The sequence below is a fragment of the Eriocheir sinensis genome, chromosome 34 (genome assembly GCF_024679095.1).
Source record: "Eriocheir sinensis breed Jianghai 21 chromosome 34, ASM2467909v1, whole genome shotgun sequence".
Classification (NCBI taxonomy): domain Eukaryota; kingdom Metazoa; phylum Arthropoda; class Malacostraca; order Decapoda; family Varunidae; genus Eriocheir; species Eriocheir sinensis.
Window position 1 is genome coordinate 13,802,637 of NC_066542.1, and position 16,180 is coordinate 13,818,816.

The window sequence follows — 16,180 nt, forward strand, 5'->3', positions numbered from 1 at the left end:
GCAGGTGGCATTTCTCGGCGTGGAGCGGAGGGCCTCAGCGTGGGCCTGTTGGGTTTCCTCCTGGGCCCGGATGCCAACCGTCCCCGCCGCGGCCCGTCACACTCAGCCGCCAGGCCTTGAAATCCGTACACCGGCGCTTGGTCCCCGCATTACCTGGAGCTGAGCGTGGAAAAGCGCGTCCCGTGTATCCTTTCAGTCTGTTGTATCAGCCTGACTAACTCAAAAAATTGGTTGGCGTTTTGTGTCGGTGGTAACCGTGGCGGGCTGGACCGGTCTGACCTTGGCTGATGTTCAGACCCCCCGGTATTGGAGCCCCCGCCTACCAATCCTCCCTCACCCCCAGCACCCTCCCTCCACGGGTAGATAAAAAAAAAGGAGACAACAGTAAATTGTTTTATTGTAAAAGAAATGGAAGTCATCTTAGCAACCGTTAATAAAAGTTAAGATGGGGCGCAGCATCACCTGGAAATACTTTCTTCCCCTTATCTAGCTCAGCCGCCGTCTGATCCTCATCGCCATTCCTCAGTGTTCATCCCCTCCGGAGCAGCAGACCTGTTAGCTGGACTGATGCTAGGCCTGCCTGTCTGGCGGGGGGAGGAGGCGGCCTCTCCTCCTCCTTCTCTTCTTCCAGCTCTTTCTCTCCGTGGTGTGGCCCAGAGGAGTGGAAATACATAACATAAATCACTCTGGGCATTGTCTCTACCAAGACATTATTCAACTTTTTACTTTGCATAAAAAGCGTGCGCGCGCGAGCGTACACACACACACACACACACACACACACACACACACACACTCACACACACACACACAGTCACAAAAAAAGAAAACGGTATGCAGAGGGGAAAATTACTTTTGATGTTTTTTGTCGATTGTTCTCGATTATAGAATTTTCCCTCGCAGTTAGTGTGCAGGCAGTGATATGCGTATGTAACACTTTATTCCTCGGTAATATGTCACACGAAAGAACAAATACACACTTACCCAGGCACTCGTTATAAGATTAAATCCAATTACACACACACACACACACACACACACACACACACACACACACACACACACACACACACACACCTGCGTCATGGGTTCTCGCCGCCTCACCGCCAGCCCCGAAATGAGCCAGCAGCGTCTTGTCCAATCTTCCTTGACTGTCACTTTTTGCCGCCGTGTGAACATAATTGCGTTTATTTATTTTCGTAATCATATTTTTCTCACTTGGATTCGTGAGAGCTGCAGTGGCGTACGATAAGCATTCCGTCGTGGTTTTTTTTTTTTTTTTTTTCCCTCGTAAGACGCTGCAGGTGTGGCCTTGGTTCTCCCGAGCCTCAGTGTTTTATGGCTCAGGTATCAGAGGCGTATGTTTTCTTGTGGCAGGCATTCAGGATCCGCCTCGCCGGGCCACCGAGAGAGACCTTCATCTAAGAACCGCTAGTGCAAGGCCCGGGGCTTGTCCGAAACATGCATATAAAAAGAGCAGGTGTAAGGTAAAAAGTACTAGAAGGATTTAAGGCGTAGAGATTAGCGGGTCAATGTACTTTACGGTGCTTCTATCCTCTCTGATGGGCCTGGAAGAAAAGATTGAGGAGAGTGATTGGAAATGTAAAGACTGCCACTCCCTTCGTTTGCTTGCGTTGTGGAAAATTAAAGACTGCCACTCCCTTCGTTTGCTTGCGTTGTGGAAAATTAAAGACTGCCACTCCCTACTTCGTTTGCTTGCGTTGCCTGAGCCTGGTGACAACCGGGACCAGCAATGCGAGGGGGAGCTGCACCCCGCCGAGCAGCAGTGACGCAGCACCGAGAGTTTAATTTTAGGGACATTTGATAACTGTACAGATTGCTTCCCTATCTAGAATGCATATTATTAGTAGTAACAGTATTAGTATTAGTGTTGCTACTACTGTTACTTCTGTTTTTGCTACTACTACTACTACTACTACTACTACTACTACTACTATATTTTTCTGCTAATGATGATAATAATTCACCTCTGGAACTAAATTTGATTAATCTCTGGTATCCGTCCCTTAATTTTCTTTGTCGGAGTATCATGGCTTTTTTTTTCATTCTTTATTAGCTTCTGATCTTTCTCCTATTACCATAAAAATATTAGTATTCAGCGTTGGATATGAGCCCCACGGTTACGCCCAGAGCTATGTCCGTATAAACATTCAGAACCCAAAAACAAGGAGGAAAATGCGTGGGGCAGGAGAGCGCTAATCAGAAGCAAGCCGGCCAGCACCTGCACCGGGGCTCTGAGCAAACACCGCATTTGCATAATTAGGAAGTGTTCCGCTGTTTGGTAATTGATGGACTGTGGCGATAAGAAGAGAAGAAAAAGTGGCATAAAGCTCGTACAAACCTTTCCCAGGCGTTCTATGCGATGAGGCGGTTGGCTGTTGTTAACGATGTAAAAAAAAAAACTACATTTCTTAATCTTACTCAGTTTACCCGACTCTCCACTGGTACTGCAGATTTGTTTTTGTCTAGGAATGGCGAGGTACTAAAACGTCTTTAAGGTTAATTTATGGCTTGTTTATGCGAATTTGCGTCTTGGAGTCAGAGAAAAGCTTAGCATACGAAAAAATGTGCAGTATTACTTAAAGTTGCAGTATTATTGATTCATAAATTGATGTTTTAAGTTAGAAAACCCTGAACTGTTAACAAGAGACTAGGAAACTAAACAAAACCAGCCTCATGTATAAGTTTAAGGTACTTTGGCAATTAGGTTTTCCTGTGTGAAAGAAAATGTGTTAAATAATTTTTTTTTTTTTTTTTTTTAATTGTGCTGAAGTATACATATCCAAGGCACATCGAAAGAAGGAATAAGTAACGTAGCCTGACCACCAATCTCTCTATCTCACTCACTCTAACTCACTCACTTAAGAGCTATCTCACTTTTTTTTCTGTCCAAGGCGAAACGAGAGAAGGAACACGTTGCATGCGGCCTCTTACAGACTTCTTATTTTCTAATGTTTCTTTGGTTCTTACTTGTCTTCAGTCCAACCTTCAGAGGCGGTGGGTGGGCATCGTGGTGTCAGTGGCATTTTCTATCGTGTTAGTCCCCGCCGCCTCCTCCCTCCCCTCTGCGCGTCAGTAGCCGAGGGAGTAAAAAGCAGAGAGCCAAGGACAGCGCCCCGTTCCGCAGGGTAGTGGCCTTGGACCCTTAGACTTTGTTGTTGCCTTATTTTCATTATTCAGGATCATTCGGTGGCCATTGCGAGTTCCCTGATTGTTGTTTTTATTATTATTTTGTTGTTACTATTTGAATTATAATGACTAGTCTTCTTCTTTTTCTTCTTCCTTCTTCTTCTTTTTCTTCCTCCTCTTCTCTTGTTTTTCGCCCTCCTTATCTTTTATTGTTCATTCTTTTCCTTTTTCTTATCATTATTCCTATTCATATTCTCCCTTCTTTCCTCTTTCTTCAACAACCTCTATACTTTTTCTCCTCTTCTTATCGGTCGTGTTCTCCTCCTTCATCTTGTCTTTTTCTTCTTTTTCCTCTTCTTCTTCTTCTTTCCCTCCCTCCTTTTCTCTTCATATTCTTAACATTCGCATTCCTCTCATATTCTTTTTACCTCCTCGATGTTTCCTTCATCTTCCTATCATTCCTATTCTTCTTCAGCCTCATCCTGCTCCTGCTTCTTCTTCCATTTCCTCCTCCGCCTCCTCCTCCTCTCCTTATCGTCCGTGTTCTCCTCCTCCTTCCGTCTCGTCTTACTCCTGCTGCTGAGAGACGGCCAGGTGGAGGCGCTGAGTCGTGCACGTGGACCAGCGCCTCCCAGCGTGGCTTGGTGCCCTTTAGGTGGCGGTGTGACTCGTTCTCAGACGCTGACGTGCTGGTCCTGCCTGACTCCTGCCCTGTTCATTGTAAGCCGATACCACCACCTCCGCCACCACCACCACCGTCACTCGTACTGGTGGTGATGATTGCAGTGTGAGGAGGAGAAAAAGTAGTAGTAGTAGTAGTAGTAGTAGTTGTAGTAGTAGTAGTAGTAGTAGTAGTAGTAGTAGTAGTAGTAGTAGTAGTAGTTGTAGTCTCTTCTGGCTTCTCGTTCTGTTTTCTTTGGTTGGAGCAGCGTCTAGTGTGCCTTTTTGTTCCTGTTTTTGTTTTTTGCCCTTGAGCTGCCTCCATTGCTGTAAAAAAAAAGTAGTAGTAGAAGTAGTAGTAGTAGTAGTAGTAGGAGTAGCAGCTCGGGTCACGGCGCCAGCGTGGGGACCTTTGCCAGTCATTAGGTGTTCAAGGTCCTGGTGGTGTGTGAGGGTCGACTTTCTCCCCGTGGCAGGGAATGCGGGAGCTCCGCCACCCGGGGTCAGCGCCACACCTGCAGCGCCAACCTGAAGTGAGAGGCAAGAACTGCCGTGACTTAGGAGGCTCGGAATGTATAATTTCACATAACTTAGTTTGTGCGAAAACAAAGAGAGCAAGAAAGACTAACCGTTAGCCTGGCCATGGGCGTAGTCGCTGTGCTTTTGTTATCTGCATGGTAGTGATTATATCTGTTAGTGTTGTTTAACTTGTGCAGGGAAGCAAGCTCGACATGCGGCCGTGCTCGCATTCCTCTCAACAGTGAATGCTGCAGTAGAAGGCCGCGGCGGCTTGTAGGTCAGGTGGGCAGGGAAGGGTGCAGCCACGGGAGGGGAGGGGCTGGCAGGCAGGAGGAAGATGGAACTCACGAGGCTGGAGCTGATGCCGGTGCGTGGAAGAACCAGTGTTCGGACCGTCTTGGGAAATCAGAAGCAATAATAGGAACCCACAGTGTGTACTCTTCGTCCCTCACCTGCGGCGCCGTTGTCAACCTGTTCTTCCTTCTCCTCCAGGTACGCTGACTGGTACCTGTAGCGACCCTGTGCTAACCCTAACCGTTCAAAACGTGTATGCGTTCATATTAACATGTACACACCTTCAGTTGCAAGTGTTCACTACTTGAGTGGTGACCTTGGTGCTGAAGTGGGCTCATCTGTCAACGATGACACGCAACTCGTGGACTGATCCTCGGGGGTGTCCAGGGAAGGCTTTCGTCAGCTCAGCCGCCCCTGACCAAGCTACTCTAGGCTAACGGAAACATAAGCTGCGGGAAAGCTCTTTACACCTTGACACGAATCGTAGTGCATTCAAGTAAGCAAACAGTCACATGGAATTTGATGATTAAATTATCATCAAAATATGTAGCTTCATGTATCCTTTTATTCTCGATTGACGCCGCAGAGTTCATGTGTGGGATGAATGAACCCTGAGCCTGAGCCTGGCCGAGTGTGGCCGCGCACGCCCGAGTCTTCAGGTCCTGTGAGTGAGGCTGGCGGGCGAGGAGGACTTGCGGTCACTGGGGCTCGCGGGCGACAGGCAGGGGCGCCGCCGTATACTCGCATGGACCTGCTAGCTTGGACCGGCTAATTGAGAATAACGGAAAGTAACATCAGTCGGCCCTGGTGAGCTGAGCATGATGAACCGGTGGAGCTAAGAAGATGCAGAGAATCATTGAGAGGCTGAAGTGGAGACAGTGATGTAGGCAGCGAAGAGGCTAATAAAACTCAACGAGGAGCTGCCACGTTAGGTCAGTAGCGGTTCCTAGTCCTGGCGGGCGGAGTGGGTGAGGGGGAGTTAGGGGCCACGATGCATGTTTTTATAGGGCACCCCGCTACCCACCTGCCCATGCGTATACCTGGCTCCGTCTTGTTTAGCTAACGCTCCCTGGGACAAGACAGTGACTATGTGAGGAGGGAACCATGAGACGCAATTCCATAGCACCTGATACCCTCCTGTACCTGCCCGGCGAAGTTCACTGCCGGAAAGGTCTAATGTTAGTACCTGTGCTTTAATTAGGTGCCCGTTAGGCTCGTAAATTTCTCGAGGGCGTTATAGGATTCTTGACCCCGAGTCTCGCCCAGGAAGGAGAGATGTACGTGTTGGTATAGTCGACTAAATTTGGATAGAAGTGTTTAACATAAGGTATTTGTTCCTCCCCTGCAGCGTATTTCTTCGCATAGCTTTGCATATTTTGACAGTTATGATCTACTGTTTATCATTATCCCAGCACAGGGCAAAGAGTTACTGTTCTGTTTTTTGGTGTTGAAAATGAAGCGAGTTGAGGCGAGGCGTGCATGATTCCAAGTGGGTGACAGCTGACTGGAGGCAGGCAAAGCCCCCCTCCCCCCCGGGCCAGGTCATTATGTATTGGCTTCACGACGCAGGTGTTGGGGACAGACAGGTTATGGGGCGGCTGGGGATTGTGCGGCCACAGACGACATGATTTGGCTTTTAGTCCCACACCCCCGTGGCCTGTGCTGGGGTGCCTGGCTCTTTCTCTTGTCTCGCCTACCATCCATGCACCTTTCTCTAACGTGGCCCGACGGCTCACTCCTCCTTTTCTTCTTATCATCAGCCCCTATGACACTTTCCTTTCCCAGGCCTCCATTCACCCCCTCCCCCACGAAGCGCTACGTGATGCTACATCCACATGGTCCTTTGGTCCCTTTGTGTAGCATACTTCATGTCCCTTCCCCGTGTGTTTCTTGGTGCACCGCCAGCATCGCGTGTCACCGCGCTGCCCCACGGTGAGCCAAGCACCGAGAGCACCAGTCCGTTGGTGAGCATCCGTCGCCCCAGGACGAAGGTGGACTATTGCAGAAACTTGTAGTGTTTTCAGAAAGTAGTAACAGTGTTGTGCTGGTGGGGTTGTTAGCGTGATACAGTGGAGAGCCAGAAAACAGCGCCCTCGATTGTTGTAGTAATGACTGGCTATTATTGTAATCTGTTCATGTAGGGCTGTCTCTTGTGAAGTTTGTGGTCGTGTAGAGCGGGTGTGGCCTCTCGTAGAGTGTTGTTTTCCTTAATTAAGTTGTTTATTTAAAATAAGTAATGTAACGGTATGTTAATGACCGGCCAGGTCATAGCTTTCTTTTCTTATGTGGTCTGGGAAGGTTTGATTCTCTGGTTTCAATTACGTCCTTGTTGGATTTCGTAACACTTCACAGCTTCCGGGAGTCACAATTTATCCCCCCCAGGCCTCCACTCTGTCGCTGCAGACCACAGACTTTCCTATTTCTCTTTGCCCTTCCCCACGTCATTATCCGCCCCGTTATATTTATCTCGCTGCACCGACACTTTCTGCTCTCGGGGCCAATAGGTCGAACCCTGATGCTCTGGTACGCTATCCGATAATGGCTATCAAATCCCCATTTGGGGTCGCGGTAACAGGAACACTCTTGTGTAAACCACTTTTGTAGTCGGTAAATCTTGAATAATAGCGTCGCAGGAATTAGGTTATTTTTTCCTTCCGCTGATTTGTGGAGGCGAGGTAGAAAGTGATGTTCGGAGAACCGTGGACGTACTCTGTTCCTGGTCTTGCCCGTGTGTTTCTGTGCACCGCGGAGGTTGCCGTCGTTGTCGTCATCGTGGTCGTCGTTGTTCTCTTCACACCTCTCCCTGCTTGTCGAGACGGACGAAGGTAAGTGTGGTGCGCGAGACTCAAGGACGTGACGTGACCCGTTCGTGCTCTGCCACAAGACGTCTGGTACCGCCTCCCCCCCACTCCCCCTTTTACCTTACCTGCTCACGGGCGAAGGGAAGCAGCAGTGTGAGCATTAGAGTAGCTTAGCAGGATCAATACTTATGCCGTCCACTGCCAGCGTCGTGTGGTGAAGTATGTGTGGAATATCGATACTCGTAGGGCTGTTATGGATTACCTAGCTTCTCTTCCTCCCCTACCTCCTCCTCCTCCTCCTCCTCCTCCTCCTCCTTCTATTATAATGTCATTTCAGCTTTCGTCCACATTGGTCATCTTATTACCTCTATTTTGTCAACACATTAACTTTTTTTCACTTCCGCAGTAGCCTCATATTTCATCTTTCCCTTCTCTCCATCCTTCTTATTCCCTTCCCACACCCTTCAAAACGTTACTGGATTAAAATTTCCAAGCTCCTCCATCCTCCACACCTGGTTTCCCTCCCATATCCTCCCTCCTTCGGGCCCTTATCCTTCCCTTATAACGATTCTCCCACACCCTCTCAGGAATAGCCGGTGTTTATCTCAGGTGTAGCGACCCACGCAGAGGCCGCCGCGGACAAAGGCCTCTTATTCTGAGTGCGCAGAAGACCCCACACACGGCAGCGCCCGCCCTCTGTATACCTCCCAACCCTTACTCCTGCCCGCCCTTCCCTCTCTTACTCTTCCTTACTTTACTTACTCCTCTCACTGTCTTACTCTCCTACTCCTTCCTTCAGCCCTGTCGCCCCCCTTCTCTCCCTCTCTCTCCTTCTCTCCTACCGCCCTCCCAAGTCCCGCCCTTCCTCAGGCGCGAAAGGACTGGTGTGTCGGGCGAACGTGTGATGTCAGAGAGCCCTCGAAGTTATTGCTCAGATTTGTTACTGTAAGAAGATAAGATATAATTATGATCGAGGAACTCATTTGCTCGGTCACTCGCGCTCGTTCGTGTTCGCGGGAAGTTAAGTTGGCCAAGGGGAGTTGATGGAGGCCTGATTGTTGGGGATTATTATTCATATTTTTGTTTTTTGTTTTTGTTTTTTGTCGTCACGAATGTTTGTGCAAGAGGGACGGTCGGGGCTCAGTGGCAGGCTGTCCTTGTATGTAGATTGTGCTTCAGCTGTGTCGGGATTAGGAGGCGGTATATTATTTTGATTACGAATATGTTTTTTTTTCCTACTCCTCCTCCTCCTCCTCCTTTTTTAACTTTTTCGTCTTAATTTTTTTTTTACAGTAAAGGAAACGGCTCAAGGGCAAAAAGAAGAAAAAAAAAACAGTTATGAAAAGAAGCCCGCAAATCACTGTTCCTCTGCATGCTGTTACTTCTGTTGTCTTCTTTCCTTTCTTCACTGGGAAGTTATCAACTCTCAAAAACTATATATAAGCGACAACCCATCCTCCTCATCACTAAAGAATGGGGGACTGGGAATAGGGAAAACTGCCTTAATCATTCTTTAGCTCCACGTATCACCCACCATTAAACCATATCAACCCAGGACACTCAGCAGACCCCAACCAACCCTTCACACACCCATAGCGAAAGTAGCTTTATCAGACAAACCCGAGGAATTACGGAGAAAGGGGTTGAGTTAGCCCTCCTCCGCATCCCCAGCCTCAAGCCCTATCGAGCCCGGACGCTGAGCAGGCCACGACCACAGTCTCCTTGAGTCCCCCCGTGAAGCCAGCTGATCGACCCTTTACGAAACCTTGCCCGAAGACTCTTTGTTTTGATGGCGTGATGGCAGGCGAGGGGAGCAAGGAAGGAGGGGATTGGGGGGGGCGGGATTGGGGTAGGTCCTCCCCTCTCCGTTCCTCCTCCTCCTCCTCCTCAACGTGACATTTACCCCCGCACCTCCCTGAAATGCTACCCTCCTGTGGTCTCTTACCCCTCTCTCCTCTTCCTCCTCCTCCTCCTACTCCTCCCTCTCCCTCCCTCCCTCCTTCTCTCCCTCTCAGTCACGTAAGTCACCCATACCTTCCCTCCTTCCCTCCCTTATCCACCCTCCATCTTCTCCCTTCGTCTAATCCTCTCTCCCACATCCTCCCTCCTCCTCCTCCTTCTCCTTGTCAAGCCTCACCATATTGTCCTTCCTTTTCTTCGCTTTATCTTGCTATCCTTTTTTTTTCTTCCTTCCAAACTTACATTTTTTTCCACCAGTCCGCCTCCCGCCCTTCCTTTTTTGCTCCCTCATAGTAACGTCAACCACGCCCACGCCGCAGCCTTGTTATCCTCGTAGGTGGGTCACGCTGTGCACCCATTCATTCATTCCCGTCCCCACCAGAGGGCCCCACGAGTCCCCTTCCTGTCCCCTCCCCCGTACACCCTCCGCTTCCCTCTCCCTCTCCACCCCGATGCCACGTCAACGGTTAAAAGGGGCTGACTAGGGCGGTGGGGCGGTAGGGATACAGGGGAAGGGAACTAGGGGACGGGAAACGGTTTTGTGCGTAAATGTCAGAAGGGAAATGTCAGAATTGATTTTCGAGTGGTGGGTGGAGGCGGTGGAGGGCTTACTACTGGCTGGCTGGCTGAGTGACTGGCTGGGAGGCTGAGTGGGTGAGTGGCTGGGAGGATGGCTGGCTGGCTGGCTACAAGAGGAAGGAAAAAGGAGGTTGTTGTGTTAGTGTGTTAAGCTTTTTATCTTTACTCAAACTTTAAGGTTGTCAGAAACGCACCTGTCGCTTTTAGGCCCCATAAAACTCCTAACGAGAGAGAGAGAGAGAGAGAGAGAGAGAGAGAGAGAGAGAGAGAGAGAGAGAGAGAGAGAGATCTAGTCATTTTAGCCTCTGTGCAATCGACGTAACCACACCAGAGCCACTGCGACCACATCCCTCAGACCCATCCTCATGCGTATCACTGCCACACTCGGTACACTCACACTGCTACACACACACACACACACACACACACACACACACACACACACTCTAGTCATGCTCTGTTGTAACCGTCCCAGTACACCTACACCACCACAACCACCACCGGCCCCTCACCACACCACCATCACCAATCCCTAACCACCACATCCACCACCACCACGCCAGCCAGCCATTGCCACACTCAAGCCTCCCTCCTCGTGATACAATTCAGCGTGACCACACTTGCAATACTCCATGCAACACTACACCACACACCACAGCCCAGTACGTGACTACAAAACACTTATGTACACTTCCCCGCTGCCTCTCTGCATCTAGAAATACACAGAATACACACACATGTACACTACTCCCTTGTTTCAGTACACCAAAACACTGAACACTGCAACAAAACCAATACACGCTACTTTTCTACAACACTAAATACGACTACACGGATGTTTACACCAGCAGAACACACATATATACACCCTTGGCACATGTCACCATCACTTGCCAACACCTCACCACGCTGCCTCAGTACAACCAGAAATACAACTACGAGAATGAATATACCAGCCATACGCAATACGCACCTATACAAACCTACCCATCAGCCACACCATAGCCAGAAGGTCACCTCACTATAGCCACACCTGTGCATACCTTGTCCATCGTCCCCGCGAAACATTACCGTCCCGACACACCTCTCCCCATTACCACCTCGCTGACCACCGTGGAAAAAAGCCTACGTTAGGGCATCGTAAACCTGCCCTCGCCCGCCATAACGTAAGATCACAGTCACCGGCCAGACGATGCGCAGAAAAGAATCCACAGAACGATGTTTTAGGCTTGGCTCCTGTCAGGGGGGAGGTGAGGGAGTGAAGGAGAGTGTTGAGGACGAAGGGAGAGTGAGGAAGGATAAGGATTGAATAGGCAGTGAGGAAGGAAGGGAAAGGATGGAGGGAGACTGGGATGAGAGAAGAGAATGAGGAAGCAAATTGGAGATGAGGAAGGGACGAAGGGATGCTGGGAAGAGAGAGAAACGTGAGGAAGGATAAAGAGCGAATAGGAAGTGAAGAAGGGAGGGACGGAGGGAGGCTGGGAAGAGAGAAGAGTGAGGAAAGAAGGGAGGGAGGGACGAAGAGAAGCGAGTGAGGAAGGAAAAGGACTGAATAGGAAGTGAGGAAGGAAGGGAGGGAGGGACGAAGGGAGAGAGGCTGGGAAGAGAGATGAGTGTGCGAGCTCCCAGCCTCAACGACCGTGGCTGGCCAGTAAGGTCAAGTTGGTGCATCGCTAGGCCTTGGCGTGGCGCTGAACCCCCACACTCAACGATCACTTCCTCATCCTCGTCACTCTTCCCTATTTTGCGTTCTCCCTTGCAACTCGTAAGTGGATGTAGGTATTGCGTATTGGGATTATCAGTGGTGCCGGGGTTAGTGTTTCTGCTTGCGTATGCCCAGCAGTAAACAACACTCGCAACACCCACACGGCAACTTCGCCCCTGCCCACCAGCATAAATCAGTCGCGTGCGCATGGCTTATCGGGACGGAGACAAGGGATACTTTACCGTCGTGTAGCAATTTAGTTCATGTTCGTACTCGAAGGAGAACTAATCCCCTTGACTTTTGAACATTGCTTGCAGCCCAGCCAGTGACGCGCCGTAAGTTTCGCAGACATTTACTCTGCCTCGCCTCACCTCGGCCTCACTAGCTCTTTCCTGTGCTGTCTTGCCGTGCGCGTGTCCTCCTCAGTCTGAAAACTATTGAAAGGCAAAAAGAAATAAGTAGGATAGCACAGATTGGTACTTTTATTTGTTTTTCATCAAGATCAGACGCATTAGAGCTGCCTAAATATAACCCAGCGTCAAGCGAGGTCTTAGTGCGCCTGCCTGACCACCACACACATCACACCTGTGCCTCATTATCTCAAACAGCAGGTGTGTGTGTCGCCCCGCTGACCGTCCCTTAAGCACCCCCACCTTACGTCTGCTGTGTCTCTGCGCGCCGGCCTTGCTTTGTTGTTGTGGGTTGTCTGGAGGCCACGGAGTTCATGTTACCGACGTTGTACACTGGCTTTGCCCTCGCTCCCCCTCCCGCCGTTTAGCTACTCCTCAAACGCCGACCCTGACGTTGACTAAAGGACCCGATTTGTAAGGAAGGGACGCACAGTAGACTTGAATCTCGGGGTGAGGCTTAAGGTCCTTGTAGATGTATACGCTTGTACCGTCGGCCGTGTGTGTGTATGCTGAAAGGGAGACTGCGTGGGGCTTAGCTAGCTTGCTCTCTCATTTCCGTTTGTAAGGATGAAAGATTTATACTTGCCTGTGTATAAGTATTTCCGTGTATATTTAATAAAGTATTTCTATAGAATTTATACATGTTCATGCTTAAGGATAAAGATACAGCTCATGTTACGTAAATATTTCATGCTTGGAATATATTAGCGTCATAACCGGACGTGAATCTCTATAAGTCAAGCCAGTCACCACCACCTAATATTTCCCCAATTAAGGATATTGCTATATATAAAAAGACTGTCGCCTTCTATTGAGCAACGGGCTGTAGTTTCTGAATGACATGCGCCGCCACGGTACGTACGTGTCCACCCTTATCGCTCACTTATCAGGCAGCTCTCCGAAGCGTCTTATCAGTTTCCGGGTTGCACTTACTCAGCTTTGGTTTGTTTATGTTCTTGGTTTGGACTATGTAACTGATTTATGAAAAGACACCTTGTTATTTTTGCTGATAATTATGATAGATTGCATAAAGTACCGACATTCACAGCATTGTATTATATCTTTATTTGAGTTATTGACGCTTTATTAAGATTAGTGTGTTGGGGGGGTGATGATTTTACTCCTGAACACCTTGGGACACGCCGTCATTCATTACTATAGAGTTTTCAATCAATCAAAAATCAAACGTTCACCTCATGCCATTATCTTCAAATATATTATGCAACAAACAGGATATGCACACACACACACACACACACACACACACACACACACACACACACACACACACACACACACACACACACACACACACACACACACACACACACACACACACACACACACACACACACACACGCATTTCCCCATCCCGGCGGTGCTCAGCTCGGGGCACGTGACATGAACACACAGTAAGCCGCACAGCCCGACGTAAGCCCCTCGGTAAGGCCTCGGGCTCCTTGGCCTTCCGTCGTGCATTAATCTCCTGAAAAAACAGAAAGCATGCGCCTGTGACCCCGTTGACAGTGCATGGCGTCTGGTTGTCTTTCCTGCTTCGCCTGCTTCGGTGTGTGATGAGTCCTCAAAACATAAATACTCAGCCATGATACAACAATGTGGATTATTCAGAGATAAGAGCTGTGTGTGTGTGTGAGAGAGAGAGATAAAAGTCAGCGGGAGATAAGGCTAGATAAGACAATCCCTGGTCATCAGTATTTCCCTTGCTGAAGTAGTGGCGGTCAGTGGTGCTTAAACCGTGGCGAAGGAAAGCCCCCTCTACCCTCCCCTGCCTTCCTCCTTCCCCCAGTTCACGGAAAGTCTTAAGCACCATCAGGAAGCTGCCTCGAGGACGTTCAGTTAATGACGAGTTTCACGATAAGTGAGGCAACCGCTTTCTGCCCCGCTCTCCTTGCCGACACTGGGGGCGCTTCAAGTGATCTGGCCATGAGTGGGGCACTTGTGTCCTCGCCGTGCCTCTAGGCCTAAGATTGCTTTAGGCCTACTTTGCCCTTGAGTCTCCGCGGGTCGTATTAATTACAGTGACGGTCGTGCAAATTAGATAACGCGCCAACATGGATGTATTATCAGCCGTGAACGGAGGAGGCAGCGTGGGAATGCAGTGAGGCGGTCACCAGCACGCCCCAGCACGCCATGGAGAACTTCTTGAAAGGCCGCGTCTCCTTCTTCAACAAAAGATGGAGTCTAGCCACGCTGGACGTTCCCCAGAGCTTCCACAAGGAGGTAAAAGTTTCTAGGGCGACAAGAGACTTTTTTTTATTATAGATTTGCATTAAGGTTGTCTTGTCTGTGGTCTAGACTGTCGATCATATCACGTTCTTTTAAACTGTAGTTTCTTAACAACGCCTGAGGTGGGAGGGGCTGCCTGTGTGCTTTCAGACAGATGTGAAAGCGAAAACTTACCTATATATGGGCAAGGGTCGAGCGGTGTGAGTAAAGACTCGTATTACACGGAGGACGGTGACTGATGGATCGGGGTGGAGCCTCCCTCTTTAATTCGCAGGCAAAGCTCCAAGAAGCCTGTTAAGAGCGCGGGAGAGCAAACAAGGGGAGTGTAACCGAGTGCACAAGAGCTAGGAGGTGTTGAAGACGCTGGCGGGTGGCGTGCAAGCCTGGCGGTGTTGAGCCACTAACACAACACGTCCTGCTCCTGACGGCCTTGTCGAAGTAGCTCTAGACTTGGTAATTATTGTGGTTACTCCGTCTGTGCCAAGTCGGCATCACGCCAGACATTATGATTAGTGTGTTTTACTCATCATATCATGCGAGTGGTTGGGCTGACAAGAGACACAATGTTGGGTTATCGCATTTTTATCGGATCAGCGACATTACATAATCATTTATATACCAGAGACTTAAGTATAAGAATCCTCAACTCTTTTTAATTCGTTACATATAAAATGGAGCGTATTAGTTTCACATTTTTTCACTTTGTATACAAAAGAATAATGTCATCGAACAATTATATACAAGAAATTAAATACATAAAAAAATACATGTAAGAATTCGACAACGGAGATCATTAATTAAGTGTTCTCATTACTTCCCGAGGTAAGGTTTTTGCCCCTATATATTAAGGTTACGCGGCCCTTCGCAGAGCCAGGGCGCCCATTCTCGTCGCGTCTCCTTTCACTGAAGCAGCAGGTCGGGGGCTGTATCTCAGGCGCTGCGGGCTCTCAAGCATTTCCAGGCCACAAGAGATTAGTCGGGTTCATGAGTGATTTTTTACATAAATGATGCAGAAACCACGTCAAATTATCACTACAGGCTCCTAAACTCCCCATCCAAATATCAACAAACTCTAGGAAGGTCTAATCACATGTGGATGTCGAAGCCCCTAATGTTTGAGAATGCGGGCCCGGAGTGGTTGCCTCGAAAGGGCATCCCATCACAGAGATCTCAGCCTTTCCGTTTTGTTTTCTCTCTCGTGGGCCTCGCCGTAACACGCGTCGGATGTCTTCACTGGTGCCAGAAGCCAAACAATCGAGTGGTGACCTCTGGCGAGTGACCTTCCTGCGCTGTGAATGGGCAGACCTTTGCGCCCCATCAGTGTGTTGTTCCTTAATGGTAAACAATACTTCGCCCCGCCATTGTTCCTTGGCACGCTGGGCAATCATTGGAGGGTATCAAGTCTGAGGTCCCTCCCTCCCCCCCCCCACCCCCCCACCCACCCCCCGTCCTCCTGTTAGTTGAGGGCAGGCAGGTTGGCTTCTCGTTCCTCCTAAAGCTTTACATGCTTCAAACGGAGAGTATCAAACACCACTTGAACTAAACTTGATCATATTCTTTTGGCAGCTTTGGTTATATATGGAGCGGTGTGTTACTTTTTTTTTCTCTGTCTCTCTCTTATGCCCTTCGCCTGTCACCTCTACCGTGGAAAAAAAAAAAAACCCGAGTTACCTTTTCTGGAAGTCTTATTTGACACTTTGTAAAACTGAAACTCACAGGAAATATTATACGACCCCGTCAGTGCCAGCTTAGACGTGGTAGGGGAAAGTGTTAATGCAAGGGTCCGGCTTCACGTCTTTGGATGATTTTACAACTTAGAGTGACGGAAGCCATGGTGCGGGGAGGGTCGGGATGCA

At 49.1% G+C, this 16,180-nt stretch overlaps 1 protein-coding gene across 4 annotated transcripts in view; it reads left to right on the forward strand.

Annotated features, from left to right (window-relative positions):
- Positions 1 to 16,180, forward strand: part of LOC127007108 (uncharacterized) — a 115,098-nt gene that overhangs the window by 26,682 nt on the left and 72,236 nt on the right. The window contains exon 1 of one of the 4 annotated variants that reach the window (XM_050877719.1): positions 13,834 to 14,318. The exons of the other annotated variants lie outside the window; for them this stretch is intronic. Within the exon in view, the coding sequence (XP_050733676.1) occupies positions 14,229 to 14,318 (90 nt within the window). The 5' untranslated portion in view covers positions 13,834 to 14,228. Of the gene's footprint in view, positions 1 to 13,833; positions 14,319 to 16,180 lie in introns of those variants that run through there. 4 annotated transcript variants of the gene reach the window in all.